We start from the raw sequence: 17,950 nt of genomic DNA on the forward strand, positions 1-17,950 counted from the left end.
CCTAATGACACTATTTCTTATATTCATCTCTGGGTTCAATTAAATTTCCTCCCTCTGTACTCACTTAGTAACTAAACTGGAGCCTTTTAAATGATGCCTGGTCCTGTGGGACCCCTGACCCCCAGCCTGGGAGTTATCCAGAGTGACTTTAACCTCCTGTTTAGCCAGAGGCTCAGACACTGTAGCCCAACAAAAAATGAACGCACGCAGCCTCTAGGAATCTCACAACAAAGCTCCGTTTCTTAAAGCTGGGGGCAACCTGGGCTTGGGGGGAGAGGGAAAGAAGAGCATTTTCCTCACTGTCAGGCCCCTGTGCCGATGAAATTGCAGGTCTAGTCCCTTTAAAAATCCCTATTAAAAAATAAATAAAATACTTCAAGTTCGCTGATAACATCCACCTAAGATCTAGGGCAGCCGATTAACCAGAAATTCTCAGCATTCTGAGGCGAGAACTTCCGGGCCTGGGATCAGTAAGTCAACAGAACTTGGCTTTTGTCACTGGGCTTCACCATGTTAATAACTGAAATTGACATGGTGTTTATGCCGATGTCTCAGACACATTAAGGGAAAAGTCAGTGCGATCGGAAAAGGAGACGGGAAATAAAGATGGAATGACAACTTTCTGGAGGATGATAAGACTGGTTTGGGTTGTGGGGTTTTTTTGATTGTTGGTGGATTGGGTTTTATGTTTTTGTTTTTTTTAACTTTCACTCTCAAAAAATCCATCTGAACAAGCAGACAGGAGACTTTCCTTCACTGAGAGCTTATAGGCCTAACCCAGAGAAAAGTCTTGACACATGTTTAACACGGATTAGTATTTAAACAGCGATTACTGAGCCACGGTAGTATTTGTAAGGCAATTACTGGAATTAATGTTATCTTTTCATCACCACTGGGAACATGTCCCTGCTTGTGAAGAAGGGACCAGCATGGGCATCACCTGGAGGGCAAGCTGCCTCATGAACAAATATTTCCAGGCGAGGAAGTCTGCACTAAATCCTCGGAACATCTTTGGGCAGTGCCCGGAACTCTAAAGGCCATGAAACAGCTACTCAGACCCTGTTCTCCTTGATCAAGCTTTGCTTGGCTGGGGGAGAGGGGGGGTGTTTGTGTGTGTGTGTGTGTGTGTGTGTGTGTGTGTGTGTGTTCTCATATGTGTCTGTGCAGAATGGTGAAAACACAATGGGATCCCAGGGAAAGAACCTCAAAGATCATGAGCAGATCACAGATCTAGAGGATCAAGGGACCTCTGGGGGCCATCTGGTCCAACCCTTGCATTTTACAGATGAGGAAATCATGGCCCAGGGAGGGAAATGACTTGTCCAAAGTCAAACAGAAAACAAAAGCAGAAAGAGAGCTTGAAAGCCAGTCTCCACAGCCCCCTCAGGAAGGGCTAAGTGGCTTCATGTTCTCCATCCACACGCAGAGGGACAGTGTGACACAGTGGATAGAGGGCTGGTCGCAGAGGCTGAGGCACCATTCTGCTGTCCATTTCTCACCGGGCCGTCCATCCATCAAGTGAGCATTTACTGAGCAGTCACTGTGCTCAGGGAAGGGAACACAAGCAAACTGAATGAAACAGGCCCTGCCCTGATGGCCTCTCAGACAACTCATACTCATAATAATATATTAACTATCTGGAGGCTGTGGGATCAGATCATAAGAAGAACAACAGGCATAGCGAGCAACTGAGTAGGGCCTTAAGGTTTGCAAAGGGGGATAAGTTTTACATGCTATCCCATTTGTCCCATCCACGGAGCCGGCTCAGCACCCCTACTGAAAGTTATGAGCCGAGACAGCTGCCTGGATGAACATCTGGGCATGAAAGGCCTGCCTCGGTCACACAACTAGGACGTGTCCTTGGCAGAACTTGAACCCAGAGCTCCCTGACTTCCAGGACTCATCTCTGTCCACACTGCCTCACTGCCTCCCAGAGAAAACCGATCCAAAATAAAGACAAGGTCACTTCATCTCTCTAAATATCAGTTTCTTCATCAGTAAAATAAAGATTATTGAAGCAGTTGCCCCCACTCATGGGCTCAAATGAGAACGTGTAAGGATTGCATCATGGAATGATGGTAAAATAGCAACAATAATAATAAATAATTAAGTGATTGATAATTAACAGCAGCAATAACAATAAGATGATCACCACCATCATCCTCCTGAAACCACAGCCACATTTTTTCAGTTTCCTCTTTAGGTTATCTCCCAAAACGGAACAGCCCAAGTTCTGGGTCGAACCCGGTGGGGATGCCATCTGCCATTGCCTGGGCTGGCACTGCACAGCTGACCCAACAGTCTCTGGGAACAGAATGCCTGCGGAAGGCTTCCTTATTGAATCTTCACCTCCTTCCGCCGATAACAAGATTACGCTGGCACATAAGATACTCTTGCTGCTGCCTTCAGTCAAATTAAGCAGGTGTTCTCAGAGTGTGAGTTCAAAGCACATTATACCAAGAGAAAACACTCTCTGTGCCCAGAATATCTGGCCTTGTGCAGGGCAGGTATTTTCTACACAAGTTTCCCACAAACAATTGCACAGATCTATCCAACGAGCTTCCAAATAACCCTGTAGTCATGACAAAACAAAATACTTTCCTGTTTGGACTTCAGAGTAAATCCTAGCCCAGAGACCAGTTTTGTTTGCTTGTGTGTTTTTTCTTGAGCTGACAGCCCCTCCCACAACAAACACCAATGAGCAGACTCCAGATTTCCTGGGCCAACCAGCCTAGGCCCAAAGGCGAGGCTGCCACAAAATATGAGACTTGAGGATGTACACAAGCCACTTTCAAAAAGATCAATGCATGTGGATCAATGACAAGAGAATCACAGAACTGGGGGGTTGGAAGGGACCTTGGCAGTTCTCGCATCTACCCCCACTTTAACCTCCCCAACAACCAGCCCTTGCAGCCTCTGTGTGAAGGCCTCCAAAGGGGAAGCCCGCATCTCCCTCAGCAGCCCATCACCGTGTGGGCCAGCTCTCAGCGTCAGGACATCAAGCCCAAACTGATCTGCCTTTCAGGCAACCTCCTCTCATCGTCCCTGGCTTTGCTCCTGAGAACCAGCCAGGACAAGGCTAGTAGTCCCTTCTCCATACGTCAGCTCTTCCAAGCCTTGAAGATGGTTCTCACATGACCCCATGCCCCCACCCAAAGGCCTCTCTTCCTGGACCTTCAACCCACCTTCCAATGAATTGGTCTCAAGGCCTTCCGCCATCTTGGGGGTCCTCCTTGGGACACTCTCCATCTGATCACCATCCTTTTAAAATCACAGTATTCAGAACTGAACCCAATACTCCAGATGGGCTCTAATAAGGGGAAGGTGCAGGGGGATTATCACCTCCCCATTAATGGAAACCCTGCTCCTTTTAGCATAGTTGATGACAGACTACATCATCCCGATGACTTATCTCTAAAGCCAAGAGACCTCATCTAGTTCAACCCCCTCATTTTACAGATGGAGAAACTGAGGTTCAAGAAGGTTCAATCGCTTACCCACACAAGTGGCAAGTGGTAAAACCCCAATTTGAACCAAGGTTCCCTGACCAACACCCTGCCCACTACATCATGCTCCTCCCAATGGTTGCTATTATCCAGTATGACTAGAATAATTTACACTCGATACTGTAATTAACAAACTAATGTAAAAGAAATAACAGTGAAGAACTTCAGAATTCTGATCCATGCAGTGCCCAACTGTGACTTCAGAGAATGGATGATGACTCATCCATGAGAGGTGGTAGCCTCCTGGGGTAGAATGGGACATTCATTTCCAGAGAGATACAATGTGTTGGCTGGCTTTACTCAAATGTACTTCTTTGTCACCACTTAGGGTTCCGTTGGGGGAGTCATTGGGACGCATCCAAGATGAACAAGGAAGAATGAGAAGGAAGAAGTTCTCTACAGGATGACGGCCCCCACGTGAGACGCTCTGACTGGACTCAACACCTGCCTGGATGGCTCTCCTATGTTTCTGACCCTGAACTAAGAGAACTCATCGTAGCAAAACAGCAATTTCCACATCTGGAGTTTTGGGCTTCGGACACAAAGTTGGGCCTGTCTGCTCCAGGTCTGGCGCTCAGGTGGCACCAACAAGATAACCCACAGGTGAAGAGTGTGCAGCCTCAACAAACCTGTTTCCATAATCAATCTTGGCAGTGACCTTCTTTTTGAGCTCCTTGAGTTCATCCTGGGGTAAAGTGCCCGAAAGAATCTGGGACCGCCATTCAATTAGATCATAGATCATGTGTCGGACACTTCGGAACATCTCCCGGTTGTCTTGCTGTGGGGGCAAGAAGGAAGCACAGAGAACAGAGAGGACACTTTTCAGTTTAAATGTAAAAAAAAACAGTCCACCCACGTAGGTAGCAGTCGGCTCCTCTTAGCACTGTGCTGAGGCGTGATTTAGAAAACAATTTTCTACCATTATAAGCAAAAAGTGGCCAAGAATTCATTTGGTACCTAGGCAATGCTTTTACAAAACACACACACACACACACACACACACACACACACACACACAAACTGAATTGTAGAATAAAGGTCATGTCTCCAATACTCATCCAACACCCCACAGGGCACACCAATAAGCCAAGAATTAGGCTGTGAAGTAGACTATCTACACCTTTACCCTCCCTACTCCTTGTGGAAACTCCACAAGTTTTTGTTTTGTGGTTTTGGGGGGTTTTGGGGGGCAATATGGGTTAAGTGACTTGCCCAAGGTCACACAGCTAGTTAAGTGTCAAGGGTCTGAGAGCAGATTTGAACTCAGGTCCTCCTGAACCCAGGGCCAGCACTTTATTCACTGCACCACCTAGCTGCCCCCTCCACAAGGTTTTTATGGGTGAATTTTATGAAGGTGAGTGAGGGTGAGTCAATTAAGTTCAACCAGTATTAACTAATTAGCTACTACCTATAGGTCACTGTGCCAAGTGCTGCTGAGGATACAAAGGCAAAAGCCCGACCAGGAGAAATCTACATTTGAATTGATGTTAAGAAAAGTTTCTCAGCAAACTGAGTGATTCAGAAGGGGCGGGGAGGCTTTCCGCCAGAAGTCTGCAAGCACAGGCTGCATGATGGCTCATCTCTTTTCTGGCTCAGGTACAAGGAGGACCAGGTCAGTGGCTCCCGGGTCCCCTCCAACTGAGCTTCTCTGCCTTTCTCCCAGCCCTCCCTCACCTCTTCCTGGACAGCCTCAGCCTCTATCACATTGTGTCACCATGATGCCTTGCCCATCTCCAAGACTCTTCTTCCCAGTCTTGTCACCATCCTGACTTATTCTGACGCTAGAAACTAGAGCCCCCAAATCACTGGCTTGCTTGTCCAGAAGCCCCAGCATGCATCTAGTCCTTGCTGCCTCCAGTCTTCTCTCAGACTTGTAGCTCTTCAAGCATCTCATGGGATGTTCTGATGTTCCCACAGTTCTGAGCATGAAATACAAATACAATCAATTCTATGACAAACAGAGCCTCATGGATCTGCATGAAGACAACAGGCCCCTTGAAGAGGAGGGTTTAGAACTCCTTTGGAGAAACTAAGGTATCTGTTAGTAACTACAGGAAAATAAAAAGGATAGACAAATGCTTGTTGACTTACCCAGAACACACACACACACACACACACACACACACACACACACACACATACATACACACACACACACACACACAGAGTTGTGTCACACCATCCTATTGGTTAAGAACCACCAACTTCTACACTCCTGCCCTACTCTTGGGTACACGCGGAATGGCTTCCATAAAGCTACAATGGGTCCTTTCAAAGGATCAGAGATTTAGAGCCCAAGGCTCCTACTGTGAGGCCCTGACCAAGCCTTCCCCCAGCCACATACTACCTCCATGCCCACCCCCTCCCCACAGACTTCTCATAGATTGTCCTATGCCCCCCCTCAGGCCTGCAATTTCCTCCTTCCCTGGCCACCATAACGCTATTTAGACTCTCTTCTCTGGTTGGAATGGAAGCTCCCTGAAGGCGAGCCCCCAGGGTTTCCTAAAAGACCGTAGTAAATACCTTTCTCATGCATTAATCTGTGAATGCACTTCATGCTTTGGTGCTAAAACATCACTCAAAAATACCAGGGACAAGTGGTGTGGATAGGACTTTATGCTAGAGCCACTTGACCACCTATTAAAAGCTGACTTCAGGTGGGTAAATCAAAGTCCAACAAATGTGGAACCATCCCATCCTATGGCAGACAATGTCCTTTCTGAGCATGACAGTCCTCTCCCATGAGTTTGGTTCTAGCCATTCCTTTTTTTGGGGGGGCAGGGCAATGAGGGTTAAGTGACTTGCCCAGGGTCACACAGCTAGTAAGTATCAAGTGTCTGAGGCCAGATTTGAACTCAGGTGCTCCTGAATCCAGGGCCAGTGCCCCAGTTTTGGCCATTCCATAAGCAAAGATGTCCCATACAATACCTTAGTATCATCAGAAAAAATCGACTTACCACATAAAGCTGCCGCCATATTATCGACCATTCCCTCAAGGTGGTGGTCACTTCCTGGATCAGCGGAAGCTCACTAGGGATGACGGTTTCATGTTGGCTGAAAATTTAACAATGTAAGTTAGAAGAAGCAAATGCGGACATCAGGGCAGCTCCAACTTATGACTTGTCCACTGTCGGTCTAAGCCATAGACTATGCTAATGAAACACACGGAAAGCCTTCACATAAATCTTAGTTATTAGCTACTGTCATAGACACCTCCCATACACAGGGTGATCAGGTTAGATTTAGGGATCAAAGGGACCCTACAAGCTATTGATTCCCTTCCCATTTCAATGTCTAAGCGTTTAAGGGGCTCGTTCCGGGCCCCTAAGGGTCGGTGGCGGGGTGTGACTCCATATCTTCCAGCCCTGAAATCCAGTGCTCTCCCAGGACCGCACACGGCCCCACACAGCCCCACATGGCGCCGCTCCCTCACTCCTTCAGGGCCAGCAGTGAAAGCAGTCAGACACAAGAGGTAAAGGACGCATGTGTGAACACACTTCCAGAAGGCAGAGGCCTCACCAGGGAAGCAGACACAGAGAGGATCTCGCTCTCGTGCTCCCAGACACCCGGAGCCCTCTGCATCTCCCTGAAGTTAGGCCCAGTCTGCTCTCCACAAAGGAGCCCCTCCTGTGACGTTCCAAAGCTGCTTGCAGGCGATGCTGGCTGAGCCCAAAAGCTTGGACTGGATCCTGCTTATGGGCAAGGGGTGGCAGGTGGCTGACCCTCCAAGTCATGTGCAGGATGGGTTTGAAAAGGGAGGCAGGAGACCAGGAGGCCACCATGAGCCATGAGAAGAGCGTCACTGAGGCAGGGCTTGGAATGGGAAGTGGGTGAGGAAAAGATGAACACAGAGACACCAGCCTTTCCAGGGTCTCCAATGGGGCTGCAGGAGATGAATCATGGGGATGGGAAGAGGAGGCTGCCCCCCCCACCCCGGGAAGAGAGACGGCAAAAGGGGATGCACCATCTTCACATGGTGGAAAAGGTCTAAAGGAGATGAAGAACAGGCTTGGCCTTAAGAGGCCTTTGGTCTGGCCACAAAAGAGTGGGTGCTCCATAGGTGTAGGTGTCATTTACAGGGCAGCAACACGGAAAAAAAAAGGCCAGCCATGGAGCCAGGGGACCTGCATTCAGAGACTTATGACTTGAGAGACCTTAGAAAAGTCTCTTGACCTCTGGGGCTCAGTTGCCTTGTATGTAAAATGAGGGAGTTGGACTGGATGGAGTCTAATGTCTGCTCCAGCTCTAGGACCTAAGAAGGAAAATGGGGAGGTGACAGAGGACTGCAGGGGTTGGGTGGAAGCCTCAAGGGCATTGGATAGAGCCAGCAGTGGCACCGGGCCGTGAGAGCCAAGGACGAGGAGTCTGTGACCACAACAGTGGATGAGGGTAAGAGACCTTGCAAGGGACGGTCTGACTGCATCCTGTATAAACACGCCCACATCCCTGCATCATCCAGTCTCCATCACACTCATTATTAAGCGTCACATACAATTAGGGTCAATAAATCTCTGTCTGATGATGACGGACAGCTATCTTTTGGAACAATCTGAGGCCCAAGCTCCACTAATAAGAGATTTAATTCAGTCGACATCATGATCCCATGAAAGTTTCAGGCGGCAGATTTCCTTCTGGATTCTTCCTTCCTTTGAAATTTTGCCTACAAAGTATTTCTGCTGCCTAAAAAAAGGCCCCTCATAGGTCATCACCACTTTATGCCTCAAAATTATCTTCTTCCTTCTAATTATGCGTCAGGCAACCAGGACACCTCGGCTAGGCCATGCTGGACGTTCAAAGTGCCAGACTTGGAAAGGCAATTTTGTAATCAGCCAAAGAAATGTCATTATGCAGTCATCATATGATTAGTAATTTTATAATTTACATATTTAACTGAGTGTGAAGGTGTAGCTGAGATAAAAAGGGAAAATAGCTTAATGCTGCCTCTTCCACAATGACGAAGATGCACCTGGCTAATGGTTTCCCATTTTACAAACATCCTCTCAACGGCCAGATCCATCGGCTCTGTGACCTCTAAGAAACATACATCAAGCTGGACACAATGTCAATTTCACAAGTGGGCTGTGTCCACACCATGCTTCAGCCTGAACTGGGAAATGGGTGGGAACACCTGTCAGCAAGGGACTGAAGACATAGAAATGTGTAGAGCAGAGCAGTGAGTCACTGACAGTGGGGGCCACACACCAAGAGGGGAGGGAGTCCCCTAGTCTGAGCAGAAGTCTCCCAGAGGTGACAGGGGCCAACTCTGGGACAGAGCCACCGATAGGGAGCCACGTCTCTCCAAAAGGCCTGTCTCATGTCGTGACCGTGACCTGATCTTCCTTCATCCCCTTCCTCATCTAAACAGGGCCTGATTCCCCCTTCAGCCCAATTAACTTTAAGAATTTCCTTTAAATGTCAAAAGTGAACTCACCCTTTTCCTTCTACTATGGCTTCTTTAAGATGAATGTATGAAGCAGGAAAAATGCCCTTGGATAGAGAGAGAGAAAAAAAATTAATGTAAATATGAAGCTGAGGTATCCGATGGACAGCCCTGCATCCTCGGAGAAGGCAGGATCATGTGCCGTGCCAGGATCATCAGAACAATCATGGTAGCTGACGGTGTTCTAGTGCCTTCCACATATTGTCTCATCTGATTCTGCTGAGACTCCTGTGAGATAAGTGTGGCTATGATCCCATTTTACAGAGGAGCTAAATAACTTTCCCAACAAAGCTTGTTAAATGTCTAAGAAAAGATCCAACCCAGGGCCTCCCAACTCCAAGTTCCAATGCTCTGTCCGTCGTATCACACCCCTTGGTTCCTCAAAAGACATGGTGAAAGGCAAAGAAACATTTGAAACTTAAAGTTCTGAAAGGAATTTGAACCCATCGATCCCCAAAAAGGAAGAAAAATGTAAATAATGAATTTCATTAAAAGTGAGACTTTTTTCTCCCCTTTTTATTCTCTGTGACAAGGGCTAGGAGGGGAAGACACATACATGTGTGACTATGAAGGTGATATTTTTTAAAATGATCAATAAAATATTTTAAAATAAAGTTCATTAAAAGTTTTTAACAATTAAAAAAAGATATGTACACAAGCTATAATGAGGTCAGTGAGGCCTTAAATTAAAAGGAATCAGGGGGCAATCTATTTTACAAGGGAACAGATGCATACAATTCTTTTTTTTTTTTATTTTTTTTTTGTGTGTGGGGCAATGGGGGTTAAGTGACTTGCCCAGGGTCACACAGCTAGTAAGTATCAAGTGTCTGAGGTCAGATTTGAACTCAAGTACTTCTGAATCCAGGGCCGGTGCTTTATCCACTGTGCCACCTAGCCGCCCCCATACAATTCTTTATGAGCAGGTAGTAGCCAACTTGCACATTAAAAACAATTTCTTGCGGAGTGAGGGGTGGGGGGAGGATTATCCCCACAGGTGTTCTCCTCCAGCTAAGCACCAATGAGAAGGTAGAAAATGAAGTCCACAGAGCCCCAGAGGAGGAAGATGTCCCCACTGCCCAGCCCTGTGAGTGGGAAAAGATCGAGTCCTCCACCCTTAGAAAATCTGCATGAATTAAAACCCAAACATCCTTTCACAACAGGCCAAGCGCATCCCACAAAATGAGGACCAGCTGAGGGCCCGCCCCGCCAGACCAGCTCTCAAGAACGAGAACCAGGACATGGCCACACTTCAGAAAAGCTCTGCCCAGCGATCCCCTGCACGGGCACAGCACGGGCTGTGTTAGAGACTGAAAGGCTGGGGTCCAGACCCAACCTCAGGCACCCACAGGCTGCAGGGCCTCCCATGAGCCCCTTCTCCTCCATAGGCCTTGGTTTGCAAAATGGGGACTGGACTCAGTGGACTGTGAGGTCCCATCCCAGTCTCTGTCTAGGTCCAGGGCACACTTCAGAGCTCCGGGCCCAGATTTCCAGAGGCTCCAGCCTGAGGCCCACACCCACCTCCACGTCTTGCCAGTACCTCAATCCCAACACCAGCTTCTTCTGCAGCGTGACTTTTCACCCAACCTCCCCCTTGCTGTGAGGGCGCCCTGACCCCCAGGTCCTGCAGGCCTGCCCACAGTGGGCTCCTCTCCAGCTGATTCTCCTCTCACTCCATCTCTGCACCAGCCTCCTCCTCTCTAAGCACACGGCCCAGGCCCCATCACCTCTCCCCTGGATATCGGTCACGCCCTCTGGCCTCTCACGGCACTGCAGCTCCCTGCGACCTCCCAGCCCCTTCTCAGCCATCTTCAGGGGCGCCACCCTGCCTACCACACCAAGCCCTGACCCAACAGTCAAGATCTTCCACACCCTCTCTCACTTGAAGGCAGAGAGGTCAGGTGGGAGAGGCAAAGAGCCTGCGAGCAGTAAAAGCTTCCCAAGAGCACTGTCCAAAGGGAGATGGGCTGCCTGGAAAGGACAGATGTCTAGCCAAAGATATTCTGGAGAACCATCATCTACTGGGCCCAAAGAGGGCACAGCCTGTGTTGGCAAAGGAACCCCCCAGGACACGGCCTACCTGCACAGACAACTGTACTGTCAATAAGTGGCTTCCATTACCCATTCCATGACTGTATTTCCTTTTATGCGGTTACAAATACAATTCTGAGGAAGGGTCCGGAGGTTTCAGCAGAGACAGTGAAAGGGTCCATGGCACAGCAAACGGGAAGAATTCCCCTGCTCTATCCCATTTCTGCCTGTTTTACAGGGAAGGAGAGCCATGCCCAGAACGGCAGCAAACAGTGTGCTGCAAACCTGAAGCATGATTTAAATCCAGGAGCATCAGCTGCAGAAATATAACCACTCTTGGACAAGCCGGCCAGTTAGGAGATAATGAGAACAAAAGTTTAAAAGTCCAAAAGAAAAAATCCATTTACAGGTTGATGGCTTGATTCTGGAGCCTGGTGGACAAAACCTCCTAAGCCATCATTCGCTCTGGGAAAAGGAAAAGGCCCAGGGGGAGGGGGAGGGCCCCAGGCTGGGGGAATCCTATCCCTGGGGCTGGACCACAGCTAATTGTACCAGAGCCCTCGGCCAGCCCGAGAGAATAGATGTTTGCCACTGACCAACAGAAGAGCTTTCAAAAATCAGTGACACCTTTTTTAAATGAAAAAATTAAGACCCACTTTGAGAGAATAAGTTATTTAGTCTATTATAAATCCACAAATTAACTATAAAGGACATATGAAGAAAGGCCCTATATGCATCCAGAGAAAGGACTAATAGGAGTATGCACAAAATCATTCTACATACATCTACCTATTTATGTCTAATGGTAGCCATGGGGGGAAGGAGATGGGGGTGGAGAAAAAAAGGAAAAAAAATAAATTTCCGTGACAGTTTTGTTTGAAAGGAATAGCAAGTTGTGCTAGCAGAGCTGCAGTTTTATGTGCAATCAGCTTTTCATTGTACTGTGTTACGGAAATGCTTGTTTTATTCCATAAATTAAAAATAAATTAAAAAAAATAAAAATCAGTAACAACAAGAAGAGGGGTGAGAGGCCAAGGAAGAGCTCAAGTTTGCTCATGTATCATGAGAAAGCCATGGGCCGTTTCCTCTTTAACCCCAGCAGGGAGATGGCCTGGGCCGGGCTTTCTGGCAGGCAATGGTGAGCCGGGGCAGAACGTCACCTGGGAAGGCCAGCCCTCTGCCTCTTTCCCACAAAGGTGAGCACCCTGTCATTGCAGGGCAGAGTGCGCAGGCCACCAGAGGCCCAGCTCCAATCACACAGGGTCCAGCAGGCTTTCAACCAACACTTTCAAACAGACGGCTTCTTTTTATAGACCAGAGCTGATCACAGAGAATGCTGGCAGGCAGGTGTTCCTTCCTGGGTTTATAAAGAGAGAAAAACGAAGACAACTCACCTTTTTAGACTTTTTTCTCAGAGTATATCCTCGATACCACCCTAAAGAAAGAGAAAAGGGGGAAAAAATAAGTCTACCCCAACAGTAAAGGGGAGCACCATCTACTGTCCTAGCATCTTCACACGGCAGAGAAAGGGCATTGTGCTGGGAGAGAAGTCACATAAACAAGCCTTTATTAAGTGCTTACTATATGCCAGACACCATGCTAAGCCTTGGTATGCAGAGAACAACCTGCAATGATCCCCGTCATCCAGGAGCCCACAGTATAATATAGGAACAACACACCAGCCAGTCTTTCCACACAAGATGCAGCCAGGATACAGACATGGGTAGCAAACAACATTCAAAGGATCTTTAATCTGCTGTGGGCTGACAACAATGATAACCAGGTATGTTAGAACTGTGTGCAGAAAAAGAGTCAACAGGCTCTGAACAAGGTCTTCTTGGGATCTGTATTTGAGCTTAAGTGAAAAGAAAGAGTGACAACCACTCTGGCTTGTGATGTGTATTTGGCAGCGTTGAAGGCACACAATATGCAATTCCCTTATGCAAAAATTATATTAATTTTTCATAAAAATGAAATCAAAGTGCACTATCATTCTCTTGCCTTCTTTGGATTCGCTTTTATTACTTTACCTAACAGTCATTCACTCATTCATTCAAAAGAAGTCATGAAGCATAGACTTAGACTAGGTTCTGGGGGTAGAGATAATAATAATAATAACAACAACAACAACAGCTAACATCTGGCACTTACCACATGTTACATTCTGTGCTAAGGGCTTTACAATTATAGTCTCATTTTCTCTAAATAACCAAACTGCCTGTCCTCAAGAGGCTTTCATTCTAACGGAAAAGAAACCACGGTAAAGACACAATTGCTAAAACTATCCTTACATGTAAGTGGAAATAATAAAATAATTTTATTTTTAGAAAAAGACACAATGTGTATGCAGTAAATGGGAAATAGAGCAACAGATGAAGTAAAGAATCTCTCTATGTCCCCCTTGTAGCTGGTACTTCTGGTTTGCAATAAAGCAGGTAATTCAATTACACCGGGCTGTTTGCAGAGAACGTACATGAGTGTTCCAGGCATCTGACAATCATTTTCTCACTTGGGCCTCACAAGGCGCCACAATCGATGATCGCATTTTACAGGTGAGGAGATTGAGGGTGGTGAGTGAAGCCATAGGTGGGTGATAGCTCTTAGGAGGCTGAAAGGGGCAGGATTCAAACCCGGTCTTCCTGTGCTGTCCTGCAATGTCCACACCTGACTATGAATGCCCACCCTCACCACAGGCTGGTCCCGAGATCTGAGATCCCAGGTGCTTTACCCGAGGACAAACATCAGCCTGCTTCCAGTTCAGCCCACATCAGGAAAGTAAAATGAAAGCTAACCAAGAACGGGGGCAGTGGGTTCAAGCCAGCACTTAATTAGATTTAAATGAATTAATGGGAGTTCATAGAACACGTGGCCCCCTCATCGAGCCAGGGGTGCTTATCCAGGAGCCAGAATTCAGACAGATTTCAGACTTGAGCCACCCCTGATCCAGGATGGACGGGCCCGTTTTCTCCTGGCTCCCACCCAGCCGGGGCACTGCCCTTGGCATACACCTCCAGAGAGGGTGTCCTCACTTGAGCCTGGGGTCAGACTCTTGGAGGAGCCTGGCATCATCTTAATGACTAGACTTGGAGGCCCTGAGCTTAAAGTCAGGCTGTGTATCTTAATGATATTAACAGTATCGGTGATGATGGTGAGCATTTATATAGCACCTAAGATTTGCAAAGCACTTCACAAATAGCTCATTGGTACCTCACAACAACCCCAGGAGGGAGGTGTTCTTCTTGTCCCCATTTTATAGATGAGGACCCTGAGAGAGGCTGAGGTTAAGTGACTCACCCAGGGTCACCAGGCTAATAAGCATCCCAGGCTAGATTTGAATTCAGGTCTTCCTGATTCCAGCTCAGGGCAGTATCTATCGCCCCAGTGGGCTGCCTCAAATCTATACCACCATGATTTGGGGCAAGTCATTTGTCCCTTCTGGTTCCTAATTACCCTCTGCATAAAATAAATGTTACACCAAAAGATCATCAGCTCTAAAGACAATTTATAAAGAACTTCAGGAACATCTATTAAGCCTCAGCTGGGCTCCAGGAGATGAGGGAAGGTACCTTAAAAAGATAACTCTTGAAATGGAAGAATGACGGACATTCAGGGAAGTCGGCATGAGCTGATTTCTAAAGAAAATTAAATGGGGTTTTTCCACAAGGTTCCTGGGGCCAGGGCGGGGGGAGTCAAATCTTCTCATAACCACGTTTTACGAATATATGATTAGAAAAAGGTGCCCAGGAGTGTAGAGTGGCTAATTCTGTCCCCGTTTTCGAAAGGGAGGCTGACAGAAATGGCCCTCGGTGTCTGGCATCAATCTGAGACTTCTCTGGAAGGGGTCACTAAACCACTGGGAAGATGTTTCTTGAGTCTGCAGGAAAAGAATCGGGATCACTGAGCCAGCGCCACTACAGGTTCATGAAAATGGAACCAGCCTAATTCCCTTTAGGGGTAGAATTATTAGGCTGAAGAGAGGTGATGTGACAGGGGTGGAACAGGCTGCTATAAGCCAAGCAGTATTTGAGCCTTTGCAGTTGTTCTGAACCTAGAAAAAGGAGACAAGTGAGGAGAGAGAGAAGAGCAGTGGTGGCAGAGCTCAGTGTGAGAGCATTGAGAAAGGGGCTCAGCTTGATGTAGAGGGAGGTCTACATGCACACACAGGGTCTCTGGACTCAGCCCCACACGAGTCAGCATTTTCATCAACAACGTGAATCGTGATATTGAGAGCAGGCTTATCAAATCTAAAGAGGGATGACACAAAGCTGAGAGAGATAACAAAACTCAGAAGGATTTTCAATAGAGCAGAGTTAATCAAATAAACCTAGGAAGTAGGAGCAAAGAGTCTTACATTTATATTAAAAATATTGAACATGAATTAAGGATGAGGGAAAATTCATCTAGAGGTCGCATTTAATCTAAGCATCCAGTCTGGGAAAGCAGTCATCCTACCATCCTCTCCACTGGTCCTAAGCGCCACATCTGGACACTGTGGGCTCCTGGACCAACATATGATCTGGCCCAATCGAAGAAATCGATCCTGAGGTTCAATTCTGAGGTCATTTTGTTCATCCTCTTTTTGGTGGGACCCATCATGCTGACAGCCCTGGGAACTCTGGTCCAGCATGAATAGTGAAATAATCCGCACCAAACTCTAGGGCTAAAAAGGAAGCACTGAGCATTTGCTATCAGTAAAAGTCTGAAGGGCTGCTGTCTTAAGAGATGGACAGGGCTTATTTTGTACAAATGCTAGCTGGCACATAGTAGGCCCTTAATGATTGAGTGGCTGAATGAATAACCAATGAATGAAAAGTGCAACGAGGAAGATTTCAGCTCCACAGAAGGAAAAACTTGTGCCGTATTGTGTTCTGTGGTGTTACAGATTATATTGTGTATCGTAATGATAAATACTGTTATATGTACTCACAGAGGCATTATCCATAAACGAATAGGCCAAATCACAAAGTAAACCAAACAATTCACCTGAGCCTCAGTTTCCTTATTTGTGAAACAAGGATAAAAACACCTCGGGTGCTGCCCTCATAAAGCTGTTGTGAGGCTCAGATGGAGGATGGGGGACGGTAATAATGATGGCCGTTGTCATCATCGCTATGATCATTAGGAGTTAGTGAGCATCCTCCCTTGCTGTAAACATACAAGGACAGGCTGGAGAGTCCCCTGGGGTTTTTTTTATGTATTTACAAACAGGATTTGGAGAAGGGCCCCCAGGCTTGACCAAGCTGCCGCCAAAGGGCTCTGTGACACAGGGAGGAAGCCCTGCTTGAGCCCAAAGATCCGCCTTCTCTGGGATGAGAATCAGATCCATTTGCCCAACTCTGAAACTGTCAAAGTGCAGAGAAGTCCTCTTCGGGTCATTGTTGGACCGGGTCCAAATATCATTAAAAATGAGATCATTTTGTTAGAACAAGATACATAATTACCTTTCGTTTTACTTAAGTGGCCCAAGTCCTGCATGTGAAGAATCCCCCCAGAGGATCTCAGATGTTCCTGGCTACAAAGGACCAACCGCATAGTTCTGCACGCTCCTTTGATACTCAGGCCCAGAGAAGAGGGGGAAATCGCCCCAAGTTCATCAAATTAAAGCTGGAAAGGGTATTGAAGGTCCTGTAGTTCAATCCCCTCATTCTACAGATAAAGAAATTGAGGGCTGGAAAGACTGAGTGAATCACCCAAGGATGCCCCACCAATAAATGGCAGACCTGGGATCTGAACCCAGATCCCCTCACTCCACTGTCCCCATAGGTAATGGGGTGAGGTAATGGCTAACCTCTGACATATTTAGGATTTCCTAAAACTGTCAGAGCCTGGAATTTTTATTTTTTTATTTTTTGTTTTTTAGTGAGGCAATTGGGGTTAAGTGACTTGCCCAGGGTCACACAGCTAGTAAGTGTTAAGTGTCTGAGGCCGGATTTGAACTCAGGTACTTCTGACTCCAGGGCCAGTGCTCTATCCATTGCACCACCTAGCTGCCCCAGCCTGGAAATTTTTAAGAACTATGGAGTTAATCAGTGTCTACGACAATGTTAGGCAAACAGTTGGCAACTTACAAGTCTTTTTTGAACTGTACTATCTCCCTGTCCTCAACTTTTTCACCTTTTATTTCCCTATAAGTAGGGGCCCTAAATAACCCAGGAGAGCATTTCAATTTTGCCTTTGTTCCCACACTCCCTAGCATGGCACCTGGAACGTAGCAAGTACTTCATAAATACATGTGGACTTAAATGAAGGCTCCTTCTAGCTCCATTATTTTCCATCAAAGCTGCCACTTCTAGTCTAACGACTTCCTAACTCTGCCAAGGGCCTAGGAAAATGAACCTTCAAATCCTAAGGCTAATTCGCCCTCTGATCCTTAAATAAAGAGATCTCATCTAGAAACCATCTTCTCTGTAGTAAGCTTAATGACGTCCTGAAAATTACCACCAGGCAGAGGAGCATGTCACATGATGTACAGAAATAGGGAAGGAGAAATACTCTTATTATTGCAGGACTCCAATAAAGGGTTATAAAAATAGAAGTGGGACAGCAAACAAGGTCTAATGGGTGCCAGAGTGTGGAGGAGGATAATTAACTGAAGCCAAGTAGGATAAGGTGACCCCCCCACCCCCACGCCAGCAAACAACCCTACTCCAAGTAGCTCCTTCCTGAATAAAAGCTCTGCTCCAAAATCATCTGTTAATTGGTGGACAATTCCATCCCAGCAAAAGCCAAGATGGAAGCCCAAGGAGCAAGCAGACTGTCCAATTCCACATCCCAATAGGACAGGTCACCTGGGGGGATCTGACCTGCTGTGTTGACCTACACACTGGGGCCACAAAGATGAAAGTACAAGTCAATAACCTCAAAGAACTTCCATTCTAATGGAAGGGGATGGAAAGGCCCTCTTGAAAACATCCACTGGGAACTGGCCAGTCACAACACTGCCTTTAGAAAGTCAATGACTGGGACAGCTAGATGG

General features: G+C 46.9%; 1 protein-coding gene across 2 annotated transcripts in view; it reads right to left on the bottom strand.

Moving 5' to 3' along the window:
* The window catches only part of DOCK1 (dedicator of cytokinesis 1), a 586,118-nt gene that overhangs the window by 503,022 nt on the left and 65,146 nt on the right, over positions 1 to 17,950 (bottom strand). For both annotated transcript variants that reach the window (XM_043984307.1, XM_043984306.1), the window contains exons 3-6: positions 12,369 to 12,409; positions 8,938 to 8,993; positions 6,464 to 6,560; positions 4,136 to 4,284 (exon numbers count right to left, since the gene is read on the bottom strand). In XM_043984307.1, coding sequence (XP_043840242.1) covers positions 4,136 to 4,284; positions 6,464 to 6,560; positions 8,938 to 8,993; positions 12,369 to 12,409 — 343 coding nt within the window. The remainder of the gene's footprint in view (positions 1 to 4,135; positions 4,285 to 6,463; positions 6,561 to 8,937; positions 8,994 to 12,368; positions 12,410 to 17,950) is intronic.

The sequence above is a fragment of the Dromiciops gliroides genome, chromosome 2, assembly GCF_019393635.1.
Source record: "Dromiciops gliroides isolate mDroGli1 chromosome 2, mDroGli1.pri, whole genome shotgun sequence".
NCBI classification, from domain to species: Eukaryota; Metazoa; Chordata; class Mammalia; order Microbiotheria; family Microbiotheriidae; genus Dromiciops; species Dromiciops gliroides.